This window comes from Panicum virgatum, chromosome 9K (genome assembly GCF_016808335.1).
Source record: "Panicum virgatum strain AP13 chromosome 9K, P.virgatum_v5, whole genome shotgun sequence".
Taxonomy (NCBI): Eukaryota; Viridiplantae; Streptophyta; class Magnoliopsida; order Poales; family Poaceae; genus Panicum; species Panicum virgatum.
The window spans coordinates 1,865,037-1,892,134 of NC_053144.1; the positions used below are offsets into that span (position 1 = coordinate 1,865,037).

At 48.9% G+C, this 27,098-nt stretch overlaps 2 protein-coding genes across 6 annotated transcripts; one reads left to right on the forward strand and one right to left on the reverse strand.

The window, feature by feature from the left end:
* Positions 1–16,575: 16,575 nt before the first annotated feature.
* LOC120649212 (anti-sigma-I factor RsgI2-like) lies at positions 16,576–19,265 on the forward strand. The gene is made up of 4 exons (XM_039925940.1): positions 16,576–16,887; positions 17,056–18,459; positions 18,591–18,624; positions 18,766–19,265. The coding sequence occupies exons 1-4, from the start codon at positions 16,812–16,814 to the stop codon at positions 19,040–19,042; spliced, it is 1,791 nt and encodes a 596-aa protein (XP_039781874.1). The 5' UTR covers positions 16,576–16,811; the 3' UTR covers positions 19,043–19,265.
* A 220-nt stretch (positions 19,266–19,485) lies between these two features.
* Positions 19,486–25,611, reverse strand: LOC120649213 (probable RNA 3'-terminal phosphate cyclase-like protein). Of its 5 annotated transcripts, XM_039925944.1 has the most exons (7): positions 25,587–25,611; positions 25,186–25,205; positions 21,544–21,705; positions 21,290–21,465; positions 20,965–21,175; positions 20,200–20,533; positions 19,486–19,935 (listed from the first exon to the last, which is right to left on the reverse strand). In XM_039925944.1, exons 3-6 carry the CDS (start codon positions 21,679–21,681, stop codon positions 20,324–20,326), a joined length of 735 nt encoding a protein of 244 aa, XP_039781878.1. In that variant the 5' UTR covers positions 21,682–21,705; positions 25,186–25,205; positions 25,587–25,611; the 3' UTR covers positions 19,486–19,935; positions 20,200–20,323. The 5 variants fall into 5 exon arrangements, with proteins under 5 accessions (XP_039781878.1, XP_039781875.1, XP_039781876.1 ...); XM_039925941.1 differs by lacking the exon at positions 25,587–25,611 and having other exon boundaries at positions 25,186–25,323; XM_039925942.1 differs by lacking the exon at positions 25,587–25,611 and having other exon boundaries at positions 19,486–19,961; positions 25,186–25,323.
* Positions 25,612–27,098: the final 1,487 nt, after the last annotated feature.

Here is a 27,098-nt window from a genome sequence, read left to right on the forward strand (position 1 = left end):
TGATACGCAACAAAGCAAGACTTGTGGCAAAAGGTTTTTCTCAAGTTGAAGGTTTGGATTTTGGTGAAACTTTTGCTCCGGTCACAAGACTTGAAGCTATCCGCATCCTTCTTACTTACTCTTCACATCACAATATTAAGTTATATCAAATGGATGTGAAAAGTGCATTCTTAAATGGTGTTATTAACGAACTTGTTTATGTTGAGCAACCTCCCGGGTTTGAAGATCCGAGGAATCCTAACCATGTTTATAGGTTGCACAATGCACTCTATGGGCTCAAACAAGCTCCAAGGGCTTGGTATGGGAGGCTTCGTGACTTCCTAATCATGCAAGGCTTCAAGATCGGGAGGGTGGACACCACATTGTTCACAAAAGACGTCAACGGGGTCTTTTCATTTGTCAAATTTATATTGACGATATTATCTTTGGCTCAACTAATGATTCACTATGCCATGAGTTTGCTACCATGATGTCTAGGGAATTCGAGATGTCCATGATTGGCGAATTGACCTTCTTCCTTGGTTTTCAAGTCAAACAATTGAAGGAAGGGACATTCATCCATCAAGAAAAGTATACTAAAGATATCTTGAAGAAGTTCAAGATGGATGAGTGCAAGCCGATCAAGACTCCCATGGCAACCAATGGGCATCTCGACTTGGATGTGGACGGTAAATCGGTTGATCAATCCCTCTATCACTCTATGATAGGGTCATTGCTTTACCTTACCGCATCTAGGCCCGATATAATGTTTAGTGTGTGCTTGTGTGCCCGCTTTCAAGCAAACCCAAAGGAATCACACCTCTCGGTTGTGAATAGGATCCTTCGGTATCTCAAGCACACCCCAAGCATAGGCTTGTGGTACCCCAAAGGCGCTAGCTTAGATCTCTTGGGATACTCGGATTCGGATTTTGCCGGAAGCCATATGGATCGCAAGAGTACCTCCGGGGGTTGCCACTTGCTTAGGCGTTCTCTAGTTTCTTGGTCAAGTAAGAAGCAAAATTCCGTGGCTTTGTCCACCGTAGAAGCGGAATATATAACGACCGGTGCATGTTGTGCCCAAATCCTATATATGAAGCAAACCATTTTGGACTTTGGTGTGAAACTAGATAGGATTCCACTCCTTTTGTGACAATGAAAGTGCCGTAAAAATTGCCAAAAATCCGGTTCAACACTCTCGCACAAAGCACATTGATATTCGCCATCACTTCTTGCGTGATCACGAAGCAAAAAGAGACATATCACTTCAAGGTGTGAGATCCGAGGAGCAATTGGCGGATATTTTCACAAAACCTTTAGACGAGAGTACTTTTGTTAGGCTAAGGAATGAGCTTAATGTATTAGATGCGGCAAACGTCATGTAAGTTGCCTTGTCATATAGAAAAATGCATACATAAAGGACACTTGTCTAACCTTGTCAAGATAGTGATGAACATGGGTCTTGCATGAGCCGGTGGTCTTCGTTTCGCTCATGGCATGAAGAATGGTTCATCATGAAGAAGCTTGCCAAGGGTTCAAACTTGACAAGATAGATTTAATTTTTGTGCAATGCATGTGCTTGTCATATAGAATGCATCCATGCTTAAATTCTAGCTTTGCATTGGCATTGCATCACGTTAGTAGCATCACAAGGGAGCAAATCACACTTCGAGAAAGATATTCATGCTAAATATGATATATCATCTCTACAAGGGTGATAAGATCAATGTTGCGCTTTCATGCCTATTGAGTCACGTCCTATCGAACTTAAAGTTTCAATCTCTAAGTTCATAAGCAAAGTGGCTCGTACATTTGGTTTTTGTGTTTAAACCTCGCTTGGTTCTTAATTTGCCTATGTTTATATAAAAGCTTGCCAGCACTTAGTTTGAGTGTTTGAGGGGTGAGGTTGTCTCTCGAAAATGGTCCAAATTGAGTGTTTATGGCTTTGGTTTTGAAAATTTGGATCAGAAGTAGAGTTTGTAGTTCATCAGAAATTTTCCTTAACCACCGGTTAAACCGACGCCCTGTTTTTACCATCATCGGTTCAACCGGTGCTTAAGTCTTCGTGGCTCGGTTTCTGCATCGTCTCTGGAACAACCTCCGACCGTTACACCGATGGCCACCGGTGCATCCGATGGTTGGCGGATGAACCGACGCCTCAGCATCGGTTCAACCGGTGCTACTGCGTGGAGTTTTGGCCCATGCAGCGTCTCTGGACCTTACTCCTGCCGTTGCACCGACGCCCATCGGATGTTCCGATGCCTCAGTGGCGGTTCTTCCGGTGCCCCTGTTGACCACGTTTTTCTTCTCAAACACATCTGGTCAAACTCAAACTGGTGAATACACCGATGCTTTTTCCTCTGAACCATCGGAACTTCCGGTGCCTTAGGGTTGGCGGGCCCACTCGTCCTGTTTAACTTAACCCTTTTGCGGGCCCCGCGTGTCAGTCTCACGCTCACTTCCTTCTTCCTCGTGAACCACCGCCCGCGCCCTCGCTCCGCCGCCGCGCGCCCACACACCGCCGCTGCTCCACACGCTCTGTCCCTGCGCCGCCGCACCGCCGCCGCTCGCGCACAGCTCCACCGCGCCCGCGGCCACTCCACTGCGCCTGCTCCGCCTGCGCCATGCCCTCGCCGCGCCTGTGTCACCCGCGCTCCGCCTGTTCCTCGCCGCGCCGCCGCTCACCACCGCCGCCAACGGACTTTCTACTCGCGTAGCCCCTCCTGCTCCACTCCTTTGGAGGTTCCACCGAGTTTCGAGCCCTGTTTTGAGTTCCCTGCACCTTTGGTTCGAGCGGGCTCAAGGTGTTCGAGAATTTGCTCCAAAGGGATTTCTTCGATTTTTGTCGAGTTCTCTTCTCTGATCCTCCAGGGTATGATCTTCACACTTCCTTGGCATGTGTCATGTTTTCTTTTTCATATCTTTTACACATGACCACATATGAACTTTGCCTCTCACCCACACACCTAGGCTTCTAACTTGATGAGATCTATATTAGTGTGTTCTTTCAGAGGTTACCCACTAGAATTCACGTCATAGGCTCAATTCAAATCCATGTTTTGCTTCTATGATAGATGGCTGGTGACAAGAAGGACAAGAGCAAGATGGTTGTGCAGAAAAAGAAGAAGCGCACCCGTGAGGACCGCAAGCGAGAGCAGGCTGAGGCAGTTGCAGATACTGCAGACAGGCAGGGATCACTTCAGATGAGGGATCCTCAGACTCAGGGGGAGCCACAGTAGCAGTTACGTCGCTCAGGACGTACTCAGACAGCTCAGACCACACCTGAGTCCCGCTCTCGTCCACGGACTCGAGGTGGTGGCACTCAGAGGGGAGCAGGTCATGCACAGCAGCAGCACACCGGCAGTGGCACTCAGACAGGAGGTCAGGACAGTGGTGAGGAGCTGCCCGAGGTTGAGTTATTTGATCTCAGGGGCATTCCAGGACCTAGGGTCAAGAGATTGAGATATGTGACCCCGGAGCAGTGGTTTCCCGAGCAGAGGGATATTGAAGTTGACCGTCGCTTTCACACTCTGCTCCAGGAGTCTTTTTACCACGCCTACTGCCAGTTGGATAACAAGATAAGTGAGCACAAGATGCTCCACTGGGTGGCTATGCGTGTGGCAGCAGGAGGGATTCCAGTGCTTCCTCTCTTCGAGAGATATGATGGATTGCCTGCTCTACTCAGTGAGAGGTCCAGATACATTCGAGAGTGTGTTCGAGTCTTCTACGCCACTCTGTTTATTGAGGAGGACCGGCAGTTTATTGACTTCATGTTCCAGGAGAGGCACTATCGTTTGACCCGAGCACGACTGACTACCCTGCTTGGAGTTCAGATTGCCGAGGAGCCACACTTCGTGCACTATCAGGCTTATGGCAGCACGGTGGCTCCTCATCGTCCTCATGAGTCTCACGTCCCATCTGACGAGGAGATCAGCGTTCTTTTTGAGCAGCCTTTCCTGCCTGGCACATCGAGGACCCCGGACAGACTAACTCACGTAGCTCACTCATTACATCTAGTTTTGAGGAAGAGTCTGTTGTTCCGGATTGGATACAATGAGGGGATCACAGCTTTGCAGCAGTGGCTTCTACTATATATCATGACAGGACGAGATTTTGACCTCGTCGACTTCTTTATCTGCGAGCTAGAGGACGTGATTCTGGATGGGATGGCAGTTCACCGTCGCCATCCTTTTGCTCATTGGATCTGCTGGATACTTGCTCAGCTCAGTCAGAATGAGCATATGGATGAGCTGGAGCAGTCGAGGACACACTTCAGTTTTTACTCACCTGCTACTCCTCGAGACGGTCGTCGTGGCTCGAGAGGCCAGCGCAGGGCACAGCGGATACTTGATGAGCGTGTCTTGGATGAGAGCAGAGTTGCAGATGATCCGACAGCAGCCGAGGACGCTTCACTAGCAGCAGCAGAGGCCCAGCTCCCACACTACCTGGTCACAGACTCAGAGGACTCGGAGGATGACGAGGATTTCATACCCACAGTTACCGTCCCTCGAGGAGCTCATGACGTTGAGGCAGGATCCTCTGGTGCAGCCCGCACCCCTGCTCCTCCGGTTACCACTGCTCAGTTCACTCAGCCCGATGCACTCGCTACTATTCTTCAGAGGCTATCTGACCAGCAGGACCGATTTGCTGCAGCTCAACTGAGTATGCAAGCCGAACAGGCTCGCCAGCAGGAGGACCAGACTCTAGTGCTTGAGGGGATTTGGCAGCAGCAGGAGGCTATGAGGTTACAGCTTCAGCAGCAGTCCCAGATCCAGCAGCAGATGTTCACTTTCTTCTCGGGATGCTTCGGTCAGCTGTACCGTCACACTGGACTGCCTGAGCCTCAGCTCCCTACACCCCAGCAGCTCCAGTTCGACCCCACTGCTCCCGCTCCACCTGTTGGCGGTTTTGTGCAGACACCCTTGGCGTCATTCCCGATGTCACCCCTTCTCCGGACCGGGTTGTTTGCCAGTCCTGCTCATACTTCCACTGCTGCTCCGGCTCCTGCTCCTCAGCCTAGTGTTTGGACTGCCGAGCAACGTGCAGAGTTCCTTAGGCAGCAGCAGATCCTACACCAGCTCCAGCACCCCTCGGCTCAGTCACTCACGTTTGACTCACCTTCTCAGCCTGAGGTGCTCCGTCCGTCCGTCGTGCACCCTACTCAGCCAGACCTGACTCCCGTCACGTCTGCTCCTCCGACGGACTCCATGGTCGTCGCCGAGCCAGCTACTACCGCTACTCCAGCTACTTCTGCTGCTCCGACGACTCCGGTCGAGCAGAAGTCCTCTTCGGTCGACGACGACTGGACGGACGACGACGCCGACGACTCCGCCGCTCAGTTCTCCACCGGACCGAGTCTGAAGACCCCGCCTTCTCCAGCTCAAGATTAGATCGCCTTCCTTTTTGGTGCTTTGTTGCCAAAGGGGAGATAGATAGGGGGAGTAGAGATAGGGGGAGCTTGGTGGTTTGTGGCGTGATTGGATCTTCACGGTTTTTGTGTATGGACATGTCATTTGGATATTGTGTATGCTCTGTGTTGACATGTCCCTACATGTGCTTTATTTCGAGTAATGCATGCCTGTTTATCGCTTTCAATTTTATATCTTGTGTTTCTCTACTTTGTGTTGTCATCAATCACCAAAAAGGGGGAGATTGTAGCGCATCTAGGCCGATAGATGCTAATGGTAAGTTTCGGTGATTAATGACAACCGTATGCGACTAACGTGTGTTTTAAAGGAAAACTCAATGACTGGATTAGTCTCATATGAAATATGAAATGAGACCCCTCAATTAGAAACAATCATGCGTACCAAGGACTCAATTTAAATGATTAAGGACCTTTCTAGTCTCAAGATCCACCCGGCCCTCTCCTTGCCGCCCGGCCCTCGTCGCGCCGGTTGTCCGCCGTTCGCCGCCCTCCCCGCTCGCCCACCCCCTCGGCGCGGATCCGAGCTGCGCCACCCTCCTAGCTGTCCCTCGCCGGCGGAGACACGAGGCACGGCGCGGTGGTGGGGTGGAGGTGCATGGCGCGGCGCGGTGGCGGAACCACGGCACACAGAAGCCGGCATGGCGAGGGGCGGAGCTCGCGGCGGCGGCGGATCCAGTAGCCCGCCGCTTGCTCGCCCTCCTCCGCCTTCTCCGCCGGCAGATCGAGCTGGCTCGGGGGAGGTGGAGGCCAGCGCGGCGTGGAACTGGCTCGGGAGAGAAATAGGAGCTAGGGATAGGTCACACAAGATCTGGCCACACCAAATCCAGGTGGAGATAGGCTAAATAATTGGAAAAGTGATTTTATTGTCAATTTAACCCTTTGATCCAAACACCTCTTTAGTTAGAATTAGTCATGAGCTAGAAACTAACTCTAACTTCTAACTCAGTTAGAGTATCCAAATAGGGCCACTGATAGGAGATTACCCATTGGAGTAGTAGAATTGTACAAGTAGAACTGAACCAAGCAGCACCTGGCGGGGCGCGTTCTCAAAAAAAAAAAAACTGAACCAAGCAGCACCTGGGCTGGGCTGGCCACTGCCCACTATTGAGCACCATGGGTTTCAGTGCAGAGAGAGACAAGCGATCCGCGTGTCCCGTTACTGACTGGTGGGCCACAGAGAGCTATGGGTCCATGCGCCTGTGGCCCACGCCCCGCTGTTGGGCGCACGGAATCGGAGAAGGCTGTCAGGCTGTCCTTTCTCCTTCAGTGCTCTACTCTTTTCTCCGCAACCGCAATTGCTCCGCTATCCTTCATTGCTTTTTTTTTCTGCAATTCACTGGTGGGCCACACCCCACAGGTCAGTCACTCACAGGGTTAACGGTTTCACTGCGTTTCACATCTCCCCCTGATTTTAGATCATGTTTGGATTGGATTCGGAATGCAATGATTTTATATCATTAAATTCTTGTGAAATTATGGATTGTAAAAACACTTGCCACGGTCGAAATCGTTGCGCACACAGAAAACACTTGAGGCACAAATGACAAATTGCATCTGCTTGCTGGTGCCCAGTTTAATTTGGTGCTGTTTCGATGGGTCCTAGATCACGCACAAAAGCATCTCACTAATGCCTCGCAAGGAACCAAAAAAAGGCCAGCGGGATACTCCCGTGACAGCTACCAATCAGAAGCCATTGGCCGCCGTTCTGCGGTCAGCCGTTGCATACGCCTGGAGCTTGGCCTGTGAATCTCCAGGCTTGTCGTCAGGGAAATAAGCTCTTTCTGTTGCTCTTGCTACATTTTTTGTGAACATATCTGACCACGTATTTCATTAAAAAAAGTAATATGATTATTACAAATCTTAATAGACAGAAACTATTAAAGTGGACACAGAGTACCACCAAGCAAGTGGTGGACGACTATATATAACCACAAAGGCACAAACAACAACAGCAAGAACACCAATGGAGGAAACAAACCCAGACTCACAAATCTAGCCAAACCGCACAACTGAACTTGCTAAAAAAAACTATATCACCAAAAGTATGAAGATCTTCCACATAAATAAGGTGGCAAAATATCCACTCGACCAACCAACAATGACAGCAAAGCATCCGCACGAACTGATGTCTAATTCTCATCACATGATTGCATGCTTAATCCCGTCTCGTGTGGTTAGCTAGCTAGGTTAGCGCTGCCAGCGGTTGTTGCCGGTTCGTCGCGAGCTCTGTTTTATTTTTCCTTAAAAAAAGTGTTAGTCGGCGCCGGAGAGGACAGCGTATCAGGGAGCGCTGGGGGAGATCCGTGATTCCAGGCTCCAGCGTCTCTGTCTCAAGCCACGGCGGCCGGATGATTGCGCTCTCTCTCTCTCTCTCTCTCTCTCTCTCTCTCTCTCTCTCTCTCTCTCTGCTACAGTGCTGCTGCTGCATCCTGCGCGGCTGCGTGCTCCGTGTCGAATCACATCAGATCATCATCATTAGTCGTATGATTGGCTGGTGTACAGGGCGGTGGTATGCGATGCTGCACTTCTCGTATTATATGGAGTACTACATGTATTGTTAATTCAGGAAATGGAATGGAAGCTCATCGCTGGGCCGGGGAATGCATGCTCCCCGGCCATGTTCAGAGAAAGGCCAACAATCGTGCGTGCTTGTTTTACTGCCATATATATGCATGCATGTAAATAAACGTGCATACATGTTGTTTTCTCAGTGAATATTATATTTCGAAACGACAACTCTGGATTCAGCTGTTTGGTCCGCTGCCACCGTGGCTTGCTACATTTCTTAAAGATCTACTGTGTTCCACTTCCACACGTCATGCATAGACTCACTTTATTTTGACAGTAATTTGTTTCGCACATCGTCTTAATTAGGCACATAGCTAGTTTGACAAATTCATAAAGAGGTACGGCGTAGAAAGTGTCTGAATTGTGGGCATCAACTAAACATCCATCGATTCAACCCCGGCCCGTACGTGCAGTAATACAAATGCAGAAGGACGTATACGACGACGACTAAATTGTGGCCTGATTGCACGTACGTACGCTCTCCACTCTCCATCCGTTGCCGGCCGGCGGCGGTTATTTTTTCCTTACGGGAGAAACTAGCTATAGCCTATACTGCTGTAGCTAGCTAGGACGACGTACGGGTATCGTCGGAGCTGGACCACGCAAATTAACACAATGCGTGGGCGTACATGGTCTAACACCACAGACGCGAGGTATCGGAGGGCGACAGATGATCATGAGCGGCGCGCGATCCCGACCGCCGATGAGCATCCGCACGGTGGCGATCGGCCGGCCGATGACTCGACGGCGACGGAGAGAGAGAGCAGAACAGCAGCAGCATTGTGACGGAACCGCCAAATTAAAACTCTAATTAAGCGTAATGACCGTCATTTGAACACATCAGACTCATTAGCTTAACGGCTTAATTTGGCGATCCTTTCGCAACCCACGTCCCGATCGAAACATCACCGAAATTCCCACACGAAGGTGGGCGCAGATGGTACAAGCACGACATAAATTTGAAAATATAACTATTATACATAGGACTTCACCTTAAGTTTTACAAACCAAGTTTGAATAACTACATAATTTACAAACTTCACATTTCTGAAATCCGGGTCCAACTAAAGGAAAGGGCCTATAATTACCACAAGTGTGCCTAGGGAGATCCCTAACTAACCATCTGGCTCCACAACCTCCCAACCCTCAGCGTCCCGACGGATGAACTTGGCGCAGCAGGGGCAGAAGTCTATGTCTGTGTTTCCTGAAATAATGTTGGCAACAAACCCTGAGTATTCTAATACTCAGCAAGGCTTACCCGACCAGTGGGTATACTAGCCCACATATCTAGACATACAAGACTTTTGGCTGGTGGTTATTTTGCAGAAAGAAGGCAACTAAAGTAATTCCTTACTTTCATTATTTTAGCTTCAGGTTCTATATAAATTAACTCTTATCTGATTTTTTTTGCAAAGACCTACTATAGCAATCATGGTGATGCAAGCAAAATAATTCAATGAGCTCAATATTTTATATAGACATACCTAATTCACATCCTACATTTTTGCTACGGTGTGACAAAGAGACCAAGGCCCTCATAACCGCGAGACACGGCGAATCGATCCGATTTAACCTTGCAAGGTGGACCTAACCAACACGGCACGTATTTGCCCCGTCGGACTATACATACCAACCATTCCCCTCCCCGCCTCGAACTACAGGACCGCCCCACCATCATATGGTCAGCCGAGCTCAACATGAGACCACCAAAAGTAATACGTACACCCCCATTTCTCTGCGACTACTCGACTACCCCAGGAGGTGAGATGGAGTCCTGTACTTTCGAAGCAAGGCAGTACTAGGCTTACCGGTTTCGACTACCTCCTACTCCCGGCATGCGGTTAGTACAATTCAATCCCCGATCAGTACTGCCACAACGACCGGTCCTTAATCGACACAGACGGGGCTAAGACACCCAGGAACCCTGTCCTGCTGCCATACCTATCCATCATCCCCGCCCGGTCTCACATTTCCATATCCTTTTCAAAACAATTCTCAAATACTGAATTATATAAAGATAATAATGTATCTCGCGAGTAACCGGAAATTACTCGGCTCCAAACATCCTACATCTCGCGAGTGCAGGAGACCACTCGTCTTCTACCGGTAACATTAAGCTTAGCACAACTATCGTCCTATATATGCTAGTATAACTCAGGGAATCCTATGAATCATGCAACTAGGATTCCAAACAATTCCTGAACTTAATGCACAAGTAGTAGAAACATACATAGGTGTCTTAATTTAAAATACTAGGATGTGCACCGGGGCTTGCCTTGCGCCTGCTGCTCAACACGGGGGTCAGACGGGACTTGAGCCGGGTGCTCACACCTCTCTTCTTGGGCTTGCGTCGTCTGCTCTTGTGGTGCCGCGATCACCTCAAAGATGGCGCCCTCAGAAGCGGATGCTACACGTATGCATATGAAATAAATGAGTGCAGCCCAAAAATATAACTAGTTTACTTTAACTGAAATACCCTGCGGACTGTCCGCGCCCAAGTGGCGGACTGTCCGCCGTACTATCCTACCAACCCGTCAGAGGCAACAACGTCTCTGGAACTCTTTCCCATTCTACCTGCGGACTGTCCGACCACCCCCGGCGGACCGTCCGCAGTTCAAGTACTCAACCCACCAGAGACGAAAACGTCTCTGGACAATTTCCTAGACTCCACTGCGGACTGTCCGCGCCCAAGTGGCGGACCGTCCGCAGTTCACCCCTGCGAACCCCCAGAGACGACATCGTCTCTGGAACAAATTTGAGCCTCAACGGCGGACCGTCCGCTCCCCGATAGCGGACTGTCCGCAGTCAATCTTGCAAAAACAACCAGAGGCAACATCGTCTCTGGACAAAACTAACCTGACCGGCGGACCGTCCGCGCCTCCCAGGCGGACCGTCCGCGATAACTACTTTCTGACCCACGCCCTAGGCGGCAACAAGGGCGGCGGCGACGGCGGAGGCCGTGCTCCGGCGCCGGCGACACGCCATGGAAGGGGAAAAAGGCTGTGAAGCATAAGGGACTCACCACGAATCCATTCCCGCGGTCGGTTCGAGTGGAGGACGACCGGAGAGGCGGATCGGCGGTGGAGCAAGCTTCAAGCACCTCCAATGGTGTCCGGCGGTGGCGGGAGCGATTCTGGCCGTAAGAAGCCGGTGTAGGGGTTTGGGAAGGTGGAGGAGGTGCCGAGGAATGTTCCCACGCAAGGAATCAAGGTTTGGTGGACGGAGGAGGGAGATCGAAGTAAGGGGCGACGATGGCGTGGGAGCTCGAGCTCCGCTCGGCTCTGGAAGGAAAGAGGAAGAAGAGAGGATTGACGAGTGGGTCCCACGCCATCCAGATAAATATCTGGGCGACACCTCGCGGACAGTCCGCCGTCACCTCGCGGACTGTCCGCGTGGCGGTTGTTACAAGCATGCAGCTGATGGTCCGTTTCTTCGTTGTTGAGTTGCTTTCCTTGCTAGCATAGCTCGGGACGTACGACGACGGTCCATCGATCATCGTCGTTCTTGCGGACTTTTAATCCCCAGTGCGGTGTGTACGTGCGCCGATGAATATCAGCAGCGACACCAACCAATTGTTGAGCGCGATCCGTGCCCACTAGATCGAACAAGATAGCTAGCAGGCAGGCAGGCAGGCATTCTTTTTTTTCCCCATGGACCCGTCCATTCATCCCGGAGCTAGATAGATAGATATATGCCATTCGCGTACAATAATGTAACGCACGGGCATATGTCTCCCTTCACTTTCTGGAGGTTGAAGGTGTCGTTTTTTTTCTCTTCTTCTTTGGAGCGGATGCTGCTGGTTGATGTGTCGTCTGTCGAAGAAGAACGACCAAAAACCAAAGAGTGGTGTGGTGTTTGGGCGGACCCAGTTGCGCCGGAGGCCTGACCATCCATCCTTCTTGGCCCAGGGGCTGGAAACTCGATGCGTCCTGAGGCGCCACGCCATGGCTCATCATCAACATCGAGCCCATCTGCTTAGCTAGATCCACCACGGCATTCTTTTCCATTATCTAAAAAAAAGGAAAAAGCTACCAGGCAACCGGTCGCTCCGGAGGATGAAAGCGCGACCGGTCCAGCCCATCCCCGCGCGATCACACAGTCACATCTTAAGACCCACGCGCGGCCTTAACTCCTCGGCGAGTGTACAACGCGTTTGCAGCCCAGCAACCCACATGTTAGATTGTATAACAGCCCACGTACTAGATCATACTTTTTAAAAAAAATTAATGTGGCTTGCATGCACATCCCAGTAATGCCATGGCTGCACGTGCAGCACGCTTACAAGGAAATGAACTTTGTACCTAAAAAATGTTTTATCTATTTTATAGTACTTCTGTTTTCAAAACCGGTCGCACCAATGTGTTCTACGTGACGAGACGAACGAAACTAGACCCCAGTTGCATATGTTTTAACGATGTTTATACTAGTAGCAACTTATGTGATGACTTACTCTCGATCTGTAGCAATTTATGTGTAAATCAGCTCAGTATAGTAACAACTTATGTGCATAACAATTTTTATTTTGTGTCAACTTATATGTTCGAATTTGATAGATTTTATTTGCAGTAACTTATATCTTATACGCCCGACAACTAATATGTATAATAGATTTTTTTTGGCAACTTTTGTTTAAATGTGTGACAACTTTATTTTTATAATAATTTGTATATAAACTTATGTGTATGACAACTTAATTCTTTTTTACTACTTATGTGTATATTTTATGTTTGTGACAACTTATGTATATGAAAGATTCTATTTTGTGACAACTTATGCTTATAACAAATTATGTTTTTGTAGCAACCTTTATCTTACATTTGTGGCAATTTATATATAAATATTGTAGCAACTCCTTCAATAATATCAAACTCAAATTTGCGTATAAATTGCTACTAGTGCAAAACACCTTCGAAATATATACAAGTGAGATCTAATTTTGTTCATCTTATCACGTAGAATACAATGGTGCAATCAGTATTAAAAACGGAGATCATATGAAGAAGATAAAATATTTATTTGAAGAAGTTGCATGTTAGAAAAAAGAATCTGAACTTGACCTCTCATCATACTGTAGTCTGAAAGTGACATTTATTAGTGCGACGGGGAGGCATTCGTTAAATCCGAAAGAAAGGAGGGGTCACGCGCTTTGCGGTTTGGATCATGCTGCAGGGTCGCGCAGTCCCCTGTAGGGCGACTGGTCGCGGCTTAACACGGTCCAAAAAAAAAAGCTAGATCCACCACGGCATTGTTTATGTGCTTTCCTTCCCTACTGGTAGCCTGCGACGGCCCATCGTTCTTCTGGGCTTCTGACACGAACACACGGCCCTTTTTCCATCAGATTCAGGCTTTGTCAATCTCAAAAAAAAAATCAGATTCAGGCTTTGTTTAGTTGTCTTCAAAATTTGAAAACTTTACAAGATTTTCCATCACATCGAATGTTTCAACACATGCATGAAGTATTAAATATGGCGAAACAAAATAACTAATTATATAGTTTGTCTATAATTTGCGAGATGAATCTTTTAAGTCTAATTAACTTATGACGGGATAATAGCTATCAAATACAAATAAAAGTGATACAGTACTTTATATCCAAAAAGTTTATACATATTCATATTGATCCCAAGCGAATGTTCGACGATCCGATCCGATGCCTCCTTCCTGTCGTGCTCGTGCAGCAGCGTGCGTGCACATAAACAAACAAACAAATTAAAGCGGCTCGATCTATCGCCGCCGTCAGCCGGCCGGCCAGCCGCCTTATTAGCTTTGTGGCGAGAGCGAAGGATCCGAGTCGGATCGACGTGTGCCTTTAATTATTTTCCCGCTGCATGGCCGTCGGCTCGCCGTTGTTTAATACTCCCATGGCCATGGCCCAGCAAGCACACACTTGCGCCCGGCGGCCTTAGCTGCTAAGCAAAGCGATCAGCCAATGCAATCCCCCAGCTGGCTTGGGTGCTCTTCTCCCGGCGGCTTCACCGTGTGCCAAATCTATCCCGCTTTATCGATGCACACAAGTCAGCAGCAGCTACCCTCGTCGATCGACACAATGTAGTAGGGCAGGGTCATATCAAATTCGCATGCCATCGATCATTGGTTGTTGCTTTGGATTTGCATTAGGTGTTAACAGCTGCTGCTACTTGCATGCTTTGCTTCGCAATACTGAAATACGCACATACAACATCATCTTTACCTTTATCTCATCTATAAAAGCAGCACATCATCTCAGCAATGTCACCACAAATTGACCAGGCCTTGTTTAGTTCTCCGTCAAAAACTTTACACATCAATATTTGGACACATGCATGGTATATTAAATGTAGACAAAAAAATCGGCTTTCACAGATTGTATGTAATTTCTTTTGAGCATAATTAGTCTGTGATTAGACAATAAATTGCTACAGCAAACATGTGCTAATGACGGATTAATTAGTCTTGATAAATTTATCTCGTAGTTTACAGACGAGTTCTGTAATTAGTTTTGTTATTAGTCTATATTTAATACTTCAAATGCAAAAAGATTCTATTTCAAAAACTTTACCCAGAGGAACTAAACAAGGCTGAAGTTTCAGAGAAACATCTGGGGGCTAAGGACTGCAATTCTACAGACGAGCCTCCTCTACAGTAGTGCAGAGGAACTGTTTCCGTATTCTACTAGTATTTGTATACACATACAGAATCAGTTTGATGGAAGACGACAAGATACATAAAGCAGATGCCCACGATCGATTTGATTACGATTAGTAATCAGATCCAGCTTTAATCTGCTTCAACTTGTTCATACGCTCATGACGACGCACCTAATGCTCCATAAAACTAAAGCGGTTTAATAAAGCACTAATGTTTCCCCTTGTCAAAAAGAATAAGCGCAAACCTCATCACCTCCTTCGTTTAACTTCTACAAAATGCAGCAGATATTATTAACGACCTATTTTTGGGTCAATAGTCTTAGAGACTTAAGGCAATCACATCAAAAAGTGTGTAACGGTAGCACAATAAGAGTCATTTTGTTTTCTTCATTCATGACCATTGGTACACATAAAAAGAAAGGAAAAGAAAAATTATGGTTTTTCACTGATGGAAAGTAGTCATAGATTACCATGGAATGTGAGTGCTGTCATCTAGTGTGGCCATTGGGCTCGGATGACATTCTTTACACTTGACTCTTGACATTTCATTGCTACTTTCTATTACTAAAAGGAGCATACCAACCTCTTATCTGACCTTTGTAGAAAGAGGATCAACAAGATAGCTCTAGCTCGGGTCAAGAGTGATCTATGAGATGGCAGTCAAACGTGGCAAAAGATGTTACATGATGTATCAATTCCAGACACCAGCCTGAAACCGATCGATCCCTCTCGCTACGATCCTTTCTCTTCATGTCTGCCTTTTCGATCTTTTCCTCCTGGCCAATGATGGTGCAGGCAAAGTAAGCCAAGCCCTGCAAATCTGGCCCGTTTTCCTCCTCAAATTGATGCGTCGCTGAACCAATCATACAGTTTAACTTTTCCCCAGATTTTTCTCCACCCTGATAAAAGATTAGTTCTTTTTTAAACATGCTAAAGATTTAAGTTCATGTGTATTCAGATGGAGATAATAGCGTATATAAACTAGCAGAAAACTAGTAATTCTTTCTGGCTTTTATGGGGACGAGGAAGTACCGGAATATATTCTTGTGACATGTACAGATTCCCATTGCCTCACCCTTCAAGGGCAAGCCGTGCCACCATGTCAGCATCGTTCTGCGCTGTAACCGTTTGAATACATGTGTGTGATAGCAACATAGCTAAGGATTCTGCAGCGAGCTGCTCAGTGCTCACATACTTGCCCCTTTACCCAAATGGTTCCAGAGCCCTGACAAGGATCTTTGAAACGCACATGGCATGAGCAACCAAGGGCAGCCTTTTGGAGGGCATGCTTGCTGCCCACTGCCCCAGTTGGTCCAAAAGCTCGGCGTCCCAATGTTTTCATAGTACAGTTTTTTTTTCTTCTAAAAAGGCAAGTCTAATGACTGGGCAAAACCCTGTCAGACAATAAGAAGACTATCTGACACTGTGATCATGCTGTGCAGCAATTTATGGCCTACGCGGATCAATGGAAAACTTGTGCAGGACCATATGTAATGGTCATCAGAGAAAGCCGCTTTACTACTGAACCGAAGCTTTTTGTCCAACAAAAAAAGAAAAGAGAAAATGAAACAAAATGTGATTGTAGTTGAACCTCGTGTGCAGTTAATTCACACTCAACGACTTGTATGCGCATGCTTTTCTTCTGAATACCAAAAAAAAAAAAAGAATGGCATCTCTGGCTCTCAAGTCTCAACCTTCTGCCTTCAGAAGCAAGTCTCATGACTCATGAGGCAGCAGAATAGGATGTCATCAGTGCAGATCAATAACAAATTGCAAAAACTTTTGCACCTTAAATATGTGGAGAGCACTCAGAGTGTTCTACAGCTAAAGTAAAATGTCCAAGTCCCGAATAAGATGAACACAGGGGGAAAAAAATATTGCACACAGTTTGGTGCAGTTCTCTAACTCCAGACATTTTCTCTGCATGGAAAAGGATGTATGCACTGTACTGCTTGTTGTTTTGCCTGTTCCAAAGTGAAAAAGGAGCATGCCTTGCATATCTAATACAATTGTTATCCTCTTTGCCACTTTGGCCCTATTGCTTATGCTTTCCACTTTGTGTCACACAACCTTTGCTCCCTTGTACTTAAATTGCATTGCTCCTTTCTCCTACCCTCCCTTCCCCACTGTCCATTTGGCCATCTCCAGCTCATATCCCTCATCAGAGGCTGCTCAGCTCAGCCACACCCTTGCCAAGATCTCTCACTTCTTCAATGGCTGCTACTTGCCCTCTAGCTCTCACATTCTTCTTCTTCTGTTGCATCCTCTTTGAGACAATCAGCTGTTCAGGTCAGTAACCCTTTTCCTTTCTGAATCTTTCTTTTATTATAAAGCTTTTATCTGTCCGCGACTTATGCGGCTACTGATCAGCATAATGCTGTTCCATTGATGCAATTGGTATACGCTTGATGAGATTTTACCTTCCCTGAAGCAAATTCTCTCTTTTTCCCCTTTCAGGAGCATTTGTGGAATTATCGTATGATTCAACAAAGGTCAAGATACTGTCCAGCTCGGTGATCACTGAGTACAGAGTCGTGGTCACTGAGAAGCAGCACGCCTACCTCTTCTTGAAGCCGTTTGAGTGCAGTCGGAAACCATGCAGGCCAGAGCATCTTGCCGGCTCATTTGTTAATGAAGTTCTTGATCCCAATCGGCACCTCAACGTCAGCAACATCATCGTCATGGCCAAGGAGAGGCAGCTCGGCGCACTGCGCCGCACCTTACAGTCAATTCACGCTCATCTCCGCGCCGTCGGATTGGGGAAGAGCGTCAAGGTCTCGCCGGAGCTCTTGCAATCTTCCATACGGATCATGGCCAATAATCGTGCCCAGAAGAAACAATGGGGAAAGGTCATGGAGTTTGTCAGGAGGTCAGGCTCGTTTGTTCAGCTGGAGATTGAAGCAAACAGCGAGCATACCGTAGATGTGGAGATCCAAGAGGCCGTCGCTGATGTCGCCGCTCTGTTGGGCGCCGACGCCGGCGTCGTGCTCCACCTCAAGAGCCGTGCGGCTCCAAGCGCGGAGGCAATGACCAATCTGGTCGGCGTGATCACCCGAGAGAAGAGATTGTTGGGTGTTCTGGTGGACGTGTCGTCTCCTCGGCGCGAGCTCGGCGAGGCAAGAGCCACGGCGCACGACGAGTTCTCGCCGGTAACCAACCCGGCGGCGATGCCTGTAGCCAACCCGGTGACCGTGCCCGCCACGAACCCGGTGTCGAATCCGATGTCCCCCGGATTCGTCACCGTGCCGTCGACCAACCCGGGCAACGGGTTCTCGACGAGCCCCAACCTCCCGCCGCTGTACCCCGAGCCGAAGACGCCGGTCACCATGCCGGACCCGACGACGATGCCGCCAGCAACGGTTCCCACCCCCTTCACCAGCCCGGTCACTGCGCCGACCATGCCGGGCCCGGTCACCAACCCTGCAGCCCCCGTGTCGAACCCGGCGACGACGCCGACGACGCAGTTCCCGGGGACGTCGCCGGTCACGAACCCGGTGACCACGTACCCGTACCCGCAGCAGGGCGGCGGCGCGGGCGCGGGCGGCATGCCGGCGACGCCGGTGTACCAGCCGCCGGCGACAATGCCAGGCACGGCGCAGCCGGGCGCGCCCGCCGTGGGGGGGCAGACGTGGTGCGTCGCCAAGACGGGGCTGACGGACCTCGAGCTGCAGAACGGGATCGACTACGCGTGCGGCATCGGGCAAGCCGACTGCTCGGCCCTCCAGCCCATGGGCGCCTGCTACAACCCCAACACCCTGCAGGCGCACGCCTCCTACGCCTTCAACAGCTACTTCCAGAGGAACCCGTCGCCGACGAGCTGCGACTTCGGAGGCGCCGGCATGCTCGTCAACGTCAACCCAAGTGAGTTTTTCTTTCTTCTTTTTTTTGATCAAATTAAAAGTGTGTTTTTCATGCTTTGCAATCACTAAAAACTCTTGAATTACTGGCATATCTAACACTATCATTTACCTGCCTTGTGAATCTTATTCCAGGTTCAGGAACTTGCATGTACCAGACATCAGCAGGGTAAGTGCGAACTCAATTTCTTTCTGCCATCATCGCAACTTTACAATCATGTCACCCATGCCACAGATGCAGTGTGCAATGAGCAAGCGACATGTTCTGAGTTCTGACTTCATCCTCGGCTCCTCGCTGCAATCTGTGCAGTTTTGGCGCCGGTTACAGTCCGGGAGCGACAGGCACCGCGCCCACCGGTTACACCCCGGGGATGTCGGGCGCCGTGCCCGGCAGTTACAGCCCGGGGTGGACAGGGGGATCCGGCTCGACGGTGCTGAACGCCAACAACCCCGGCGGGAACTCCATGTACGGCGGCTCCGACAACCCGACGGGCTTGACCGCCGGCACGGCGCCCCTGTCCTGCTGCGGCTGGGTCCTCTGCCTCATCTGGATGGTCACCTTTGCATTCGTCAAGGAGAAAGTGTAGCTGCTGAAACTGTTACGAGCGCTGTTGTTTTTCAGTTGTGTACACTGTACAGACGAGTGAATTCATCATAGGGGAGAAGAAGGCTAGATGTTTTTGTGTGTGTGTGTGTGTGTGTTACTGTGTTTGTACACGGGCTGAGCTGAATCTGAATCCGAATTATGCTTGGCCGTACATGTTGTAGGTGAACATACAGCATAGAGTTCCTTGATGTGGTGCATGATTATGATCGTTGTCGCTTGATGCTTTTCATGCTTCATCATGTCCATGGCACTGCACGTTGACCGATGGACCTTTTGATCAGACAAGGAGTTGCCTGTAACTATATTGTTCCTGCTGAAACCTGACAAAGTCAACTAAGCTTTTTCTTGAGATTGTCCCCCCGCGTCTCACTCGTAAGCTCTGCTGGAGTTGGGCTGAGCTGAACCTAAACCTGACCCCGAATCTGAATCTGAATGGTGCTTCGCCATGCATGGAGTAGGTGAGCTTAGAGTCCTTCTCCATGGACCAGTCGATGCTTTTAATATGTTTCATGATAGATAGATGATACTACACACAGGGCACAGGACTTCACAATGCTACAACTACAAGAATGGCCAGTTGCTACTGAATTAACGCCCCAATAACGGTTTGTTCCTGTTCCCAAGCGCACTGGAGGAAGGATGCGACATGGCCGGTGATGGTGTTGCACTGTTGCAGACGCGTAGCTCAACACCAGAAGGGAGCCCGGGATGGTTGCACGGCGATGTTGTAGTAGAGGAGTCCTTCGCCCCAAGACGATGCGGTAGTCGCAGAGCCTGTTGCAGGAGGCTGCCACGAGGAGAGCAGGGTCGAAACCGCCGCCGTTGGCCGTGGCGCGGTACAACCATCCCGTGGCCGTTGTTCCAAGATGGTGCCTACAGTGCCACAGGACACTGGAAACCTGAGGGCAGGCAGTGAAATCAAACCAAATGCGGATGCTAAAACAAACATTTTGCCTCCAGGCGTTTGCATATTTTTCATTCGTGTCAGCAGGTAAAGCCGTTTGCATATTTTTCATTCGTGTCAGCAGGTAAAGCAATGAGATACAGAAATATGTTACGCATGCATCAGAAAAATATATTCTACTACCACCAGCTGAGATATCAAAATGACATCAGAGAGTAGGGCATGTCATGCACCTCAGAACAAAAATTCAGCAGGAGTAGCCAAGGAAGCTCCTTGCTGTTTCGCAACTACAAACAGGATCTCACGGTAGTCTCTTGCTGTGTCTTCAATCCTTGACGAGATTCATAATCCTGTTGCTTATGAAACCTTCCGAGCAGTATTATTCACTCCCCCACCAACACATTTTAAAGTAACAGTGTTCGAATTGGGATCAGGCTTGATAACAAACATGACGTTAAGAAAATCCCTGATGTTTCGAAGTGTTTCTATACCATGCGGAGTCAACTGTCCAACACAAAACTTTGATACATCGGCTGGGCATAAAGCACACAGGATAAATAGGAGGCCCTGCAAGTATTTACAAAAGAAATGTAATGTCACTAAACAAAAACTTCTGTAAATTACTCATGCATGAAAAATGACCATGATAAACAAAGGTTAATTAAGGACAGGTAGACATGGCCTCGGACATAAATGTACAGCACTGTCAGTTCAAGAGAGGACAACAGTTTGTAAAACACAGTAGATTGTTCAAGTACGTTTTGTATATCCAGTTATCTACGGGCCATATAGAACATGAGCAGATGGTCTGCTTTGCTAGACATAAAAGGCCACAACAACAAATAAATGCTGCATAACCCCGTCCAAGCTTCATTGACCACATAAAAAAAATTGGGGGATCATCAAGCATAACAGAAGTGTGCATAATAAAAGTTATCAGAGAGGCATAGCCTCATTAAACGTTAGAGCAATGAGAAAGATTGTATAAAAACCTAGACCTGATGTGTAGAGTCAATAACCCCTCCTTGAGCCACCTCTTCTAGTAGCACTGATGCAGCTTGAACACCAAGATCCTCTGGAGACATCAGCTCTGGCTTCTCAGATTCTTCGTTTATTTCATCAACACTAGGATAACTCACAGTTGCATCTACAGAGAACAGGCAGCCTGTTGTGGTCTCAGCAACTAACGATACACCATAGCCTGGTGACCTGCCACATGTTGAACAGAAGTTAAAAATAACTGGCAAATTGCTGAGTCACAAGAGATAACAGGAAAGACCAAAAGAGTGCAGTTAGCAACATTCTAACAGATTGGAAAAATACCTCCCACCAGAAGCACCAGATCTATGATCAGTGAATATATGAACGTCAGGAATGAAGCGATTAAAGATTCCACGTGCAGCATAGATAATGTGGCTTTCAATCTGTGGAGATAGTCTAGTAGAGAATGAAACACCCCTTATCCTCTTCACCATACCTTCATCAACCCAGTTTACAGCCTGTGAAGGTAATTAGCATCAGATGTCCATGTGAGTAACATTGGCATATAAGCAATGAGAAATCAAAATGAAACGCACCGTTAGTGTGCTATTTATATTGGGAACTCGGAGAAACACTTCACCACCACCAAGGGGAGGAGATCCTCGGCTATCAATCTTTAGCTCCAAACCCTCCAAAGGAACACCAAAATGCTTGAGCATATGCCAGGTTGTCATCCGGAAAGTATCCACAGAAGGGTCCTGTAACACCCCTGTGTTAATTGTAACGCTAATTGCGTGTTTAATCGCTGTTTAGAGATAAGCGATGTCATTAGCTGGTTAATGACCGTCGTTAGTACTCAACCCTAATCGAACTTTGAGCGCATTTTTCTCCCTAATCCGAGCTCCAAATCAACTTTCACCCAAAAGCAAAGTTGTAGATCTTCTCTTCCTCTACAACTTTTATTTTGGCCAAATTTCAAGTTCCTATATCAAATTTTGAGATTCGGACGGTCAAACGCGAGTCAAAATTCAGTCAAACTGATTACTGTGCTGCTCCTGTGCTGCACTGTGCGCGCCCCGACGCCCATACCGGCGACCGGCACAGCGCCGGCGACCACCACGCGTCGCGACCACCGGCAAACCTCGCCCTCTGTGCGTGCCTTATCCGTTCGCGAGCTCTGGAGGCTTCTCGTCCTCATCCCCTTCTCCTTCCTCGCGTTCACGTCGAGCTGAGCTCGAGCAGAGGTGCCGTCGCTCGCCACGCCGGCCACCTCTTGCCACCCCGCCTCAATCCCTCGTGCCCCAAGCCGCGCAACCTCGTCCCGCAACTCCTCCACCCATCCCCGAGCTCGATTGAGCCCAAACCCGACCGGATCGAGCTCCAAACCGCCGGCCGCCATAGCCGTTCCCGCCGAGCTCCGCCCCCTCCGTCGAACTCCCTTCTCCGGCCGTCCTCCGCCTGATTCGAGCCCGTGGTGAGCTTCCCCGCAAGCCCCTCCTGCTCACCGGCCCTTTTTCCCCTCGTTTCCGCGGCCGCCGGCGTTAGAACGCCGCCGCGCCACCCTGCCCGTGTGCGCTGCCGCCATGCCCACGCGCGCGCCCTGTGCCCCTGCCCCGCGCGCACTCCTGCTCCCCGGCGCCCTGGCCACGCTTCGGCCATGCCTCGCCGCCGGCCGGCCACCACCGGCGGGCAAGGCAGCGCCGCCGAGCGCCCGCCTAGCCGCGCGCCGGCCCTGGCCACGGCGGGGCAGACCAGCGCCAAGAGCAGGGGAGGGCGCTGGGAGCTGGGCTCCCACTGGCATGTGGGGCCCGGCTGTCAGCCCCCTTTTTTTGTTTTGTTTTAGTTTCCAGAAATTATTATTTCGGCTGAAAACTTTAAAAATGTGTAGAAAAATATAGAAAAATGCAAAAAATACAAACTAAATTTTGTTGGGTTGCTTAGACCAAGATATTCAGAGGAAAAATACGCATGCTTGTGAAATGTCACTTTTGCCTCTGCTAAAATTTTGGGTTATGTTTAAGCTAGTTTATTTAATACCGGTTGTTCCGTTGCTCTAAAAATTATGAAATTTATTCAGTAGATTACTCTTTGTATGTGTAGTTCACTGAAAAAATTTCAGGTGCATAGCCTATGTGCATGTTTGTGGATCTAATATTGCTTGATTTCCATTCTAGGGCTAAAAGAAATACTTTTCTATATCAATAAATGTTGGTAATTTATTTATGCACTCCTTATCAGTAGTTTTTCATGATAGAAAAGTTGTGCTACCAGATCCTTGTGGCATGTTAAGTTTTGATCTTTAATTAGTTCCTAGCTTCAGTATTTATCCTTTATTCTTGTGGTTAGTTAATTTTAAATCCGTAGTTTTATATTTTCCTTGTGCTCTAGATGTGCGATTAGTCGTCCTAAGTAGTTTAGTAGCTGTTGTTTTGAAGGAAACACTTCAGGCTAAAAGGCATTAGAACCAAAGACTGCACATCAGTTCTAAACTATTTCTGTCGTAACCATAGTTGTGAGGTTGCTCCGTAAATGCTTTTAGAGTTTGGTCCGTGCCTCTCATTGTGTGTTGCATTGCATTGCATCTTTTCATGAGTCTCATGCATGGCATATTTTATTCGTGTAGACGCTGAAACCGAAGTCGCCTACGAGCTGATTGCCGAGCCGATCCAGGAGCCGCAAGCGGGAGAGCAGTAGGAGGGCGCAGTCGAGCCCACTTCCGAAGAAGTCGCTAACCCCGCTGATCTACAAGGCAAGCCCCGAAGCATAACCTTTACTTTTAGTATTCCATGTTTATCTATGTAATTGTGCATTTACGTCTATAGGAATTATATGAAACCCTAGTTTGCATATTTCTATAGGTACCTATGAGTTTCTACTAGCTTGTAGGTGGCGTTAGAAATGCTTTGCTAAGTAGGAATGCGATAGCAGCCGAGTGATATCCGGTCACTCGCGAGAGATAGGGCTATGCTACTTGTTCAAGTTCTCGAGTATAAACCCGGAAAGAAAGAAAAGTGGAGACCGGACGGAGACAAGTTGAAGTAAGGATTTGGAATGAATGGAAAGTAAGTCTCCGTCTGTGTCGGTTGAGGACCGTACCGTTGTTGGCACATTGATCGAGGCTTGAACAGTACTGACCACATGCCGGGAGTAGGAGGTAGTCGAAACCGGTAAGTTAATTACCTGAATTGCAACGATACTTTGAATCGCGACCTGCTATTCTGGGAGTGGGATGATGGCGGGTGTTGGAATGTATGTCGCCTCCGGGTTCTCCGGTAGTTCGCCGTGAGGGGCCCTTCACCCGGGTTTTGGCAGGCGTGATTCAGACGTCAGGGTGACGAAGGGAACAGTTGACGTGTGTGGCCCGACGGGGTTTTCACGTGTCGTGTGAGTTAGGTCCACCTTGCAAGGTTAAATCGGATCGATTCGCCGTCTCTCTCGGATAAGAGAACCTTGATCTCTCTGTCACATCGTAGTAAAGGATGGACGTGAGAAGGAAATGAAACAGTTGATTGTGTTTACTGAAGGATAACCTGATCCACCATGTGTGCTCTAGTTACTTAGGTGAATTTAATTAATACTTGATATACTAAATGGGGCTAAAATATTGAAAGTAAGGATTCACTGCTAGCAGACTTTCAGCAAAAGAACTCCAGAGCCAAAAAACTTGCATGTCTAGTTAATGGGCTAAGTATACCCATAGTCGGGTAAGCCTTGCTGAGTATTAGTAGACTCAGGGTTGTTGTTGTAACCCTCCTGAGCAGGTTGTGTCCCCGCTAACTTCGAGGAGGTATGTGCGTCCTGGATTGGACAACCGCTTCCTCCTGGGTGGACCGTCGAGTGGGCCCCGTCTTCCCCGTGAAGATCGGGCAGGTTGGCATCACATCGGTGGGCAGGATGTGGAGCTCACCTTGTATCATCGTCGTGGTTACCGTATTGTATTTCGAACTCGGTTTTTAAACTTTCGCTGTGTATTTGAACTCTGTCGTTTGTATTCAAACCTTTTATGTAAAACTCGTGTTGTAAATTAATTTGAGATTTTCTGTATGCTTGTATCACCTGTGCCCGTCTTCGTGCGAGACTTCAGTGCAAATGTGATCCTGGAGTACAGTAGTTTAATCGGGAATTACCCGATGGATTGCCGGATTACACCGTTTTAAGTGCGTGGAAACTTGATTATTCATTAAGATGATAGTTAGCGCACTTAAGGCAGTTTAATTTGGACGGATCTGCTACAGGTCCTTTGTACCATTAGTGATTCCTAAAATCAGGGCAGCAAATTCAAACTGTGAAACAATAGAAGGTATATCCATTTTTTAACCAAAGATAAGTCATGATGTTTGATATAGTGGTACTGGCTAGTTTTTTGTTTTTTTATGATTGACGGCATTAAGAGGGTCATCCCCAAGTGCCAAAAAGAACTAGCACGAGTAACTCAACCAACAACCTGACAACTTTATTATCCAGAACCAATTAATTCGACCAATTTAACGAAATCCCAACCCAAAAACTTCCATTTCCATGAGCTGCAACCACGAGGAAATCATCCGAAAAGAAATTTCCCTCCGTAACCAAATTCCTTGGAGCACTCCATTTGGCCCAACACTTTGTAAAACAGTAGCACAAACAAGCGAAGCCTCACCTTTGAGCCGAATCGATATGGGCGCTGTCGGTACCCCAGAACTGGGGTACCCCCTCTTACGGTGTCTAGGCAAGAGCCTTGTGGTTATTCTTGACTACGACCAAACAGCCGGACCCCTGCGGTCCGGAACCCTGTTCACCCGACAACGACCCCGGGCCCGTCCCCCGGCTGGGAAAGGTCTGGGAGCACCACGTGTTCCGGAAGAAGCATGCGCTCAGCCCGAACAGCCGGGGGCTCCGGACCTCTCGTGGAGGCCCGGACCCCCGCGGAGTCCCGGACTCCCCATGGGTCCCGGACCCCCGGTATAGTAACCGGACCCCTCACTAAGGGAAGGGGTTGACACCCCGCCTCGGGGGGGTCCGGAGCTGCCACGTGTCTGCAAGCACAAGACACGTATGTAGGGCTGCTTGGTCTCCATACTAAGGATCACCTACCACTACATTCATTGTGGTAGGTGAACGCCCGCATTGATATAGCAGAGGCCGAGGCGAGTCTTTGACCAGGGGACACTATTGATCGCGTATTACCAAGACGTGTAGTGGAGCCGCTGGCGCCGCCCACGCCGCGCCTGTCAGTCTGCCATGACAGATGGACACGACGGTTCGGCTTCGCCCATTATGACGCCTACATAATAGCCTCAACAGGCCACGCCGCAAGCTACGTTTCCCCAACGGGCACCTAGCTGACAGGACAAGAGAAGACCTCCCTGAGGCAGAGCGCCAGCAGGGCATGGAAGGATATCAGAGAAAAGATTCACAACTATTGTAGACATTTAAGTACTCTGCGCAGTATGCTACATAGTCACGTTGGGCCCACTTGTCGGGGCCTCAACGACCAATGTATCCGCACCCCTTGATCTATAAAAGGGAGGGCGCCCGCTAGAAGGGGGCTCAGGCTGAGAAAAGGCCAAGCCCGGCAGAGGATAGGTTGATACACAACCAAGAACAATACTTTTCCCAGTGGATGTAGGGTATTACGCTCCGGCGGCCTGAACCACTCTAGATAGTGAGTTCATGTGTGCTTGCCTCCGTCCTAGATTAGCCTAACCGCCTGGCACTTCCCCGAGTCCTCCCTCACCGGGAATAGGCGGGTGCGCTCCGCCACCCGGCCGTGGGTACCCTAAAAATCCCACGACATTTGGTGCCGTCCGTGGGGATGATGCAAGCGTTGGCTAGATCTCCAAGCTTTCGAGGCTGAGCTCATCCTCTGCGACAGCAGCGAGAAGATGAAGAGAGGCATGGTGGCACCTACGCCGCATGTCACAACGCTGAGGCACCAGCGCCCTCGGTGCGGTGGTGCACGGCAAAGGCGCCTGCTGTGCGTCGCCACTGCGACACCCCAGAGCCGGCACGGTGGCGCACAGCGGAGGCACCGCTGCGCGCTGCAGCCCCTCCATCGACTCAAGGTTTTCTCTCAAGCAACGGCCACGCTTCCTCTGCGGTGGCATGGCGTCGGCTCAAGACTTTCTCTCAACATGGAGCCTGGAGCCAACGGCCATCCCGGAGGAAGTTG

Bases quoted from the DNA above. Each gene is read 5' to 3' on its own strand.
- LOC120649212 (XM_039925940.1), top strand. From the start codon at position 16,812: ATGGCTGCTACTTGCCCTCTAGCTCTCACATTCTTCTTCTTCTGTTGC. The intron at 16,888-17,055 runs GTCAGTAACCCT...TTCCCCTTTCAG, and splicing joins TGAGACAATCAGCTGTTCAG to GAGCATTTGTGGAATTATCG. The intron at 18,460-18,590 runs GTGAGTTTTTCT...ATCTTATTCCAG, and splicing joins GCTCGTCAACGTCAACCCAA to GTTCAGGAACTTGCATGTAC.
- LOC120649213 (XM_039925941.1), bottom strand. From the start codon at position 25,257: ATGGATATACCTTCTATTGTTTCACAGTTTGAATTTGCTGCCCTGATT. The intron at 21,466-21,543 runs GTGCGTTTCATT...TTACCTTCACAG, and splicing joins ATATAAATAGCACACTAACG to GCTGTAAACTGGGTTGATGA. The intron at 20,534-20,964 runs GTCTAGGTTTTT...AAATACTTGCAG, and splicing joins TTATTGACTCTACACATCAG to GGCCTCCTATTTATCCTGTG.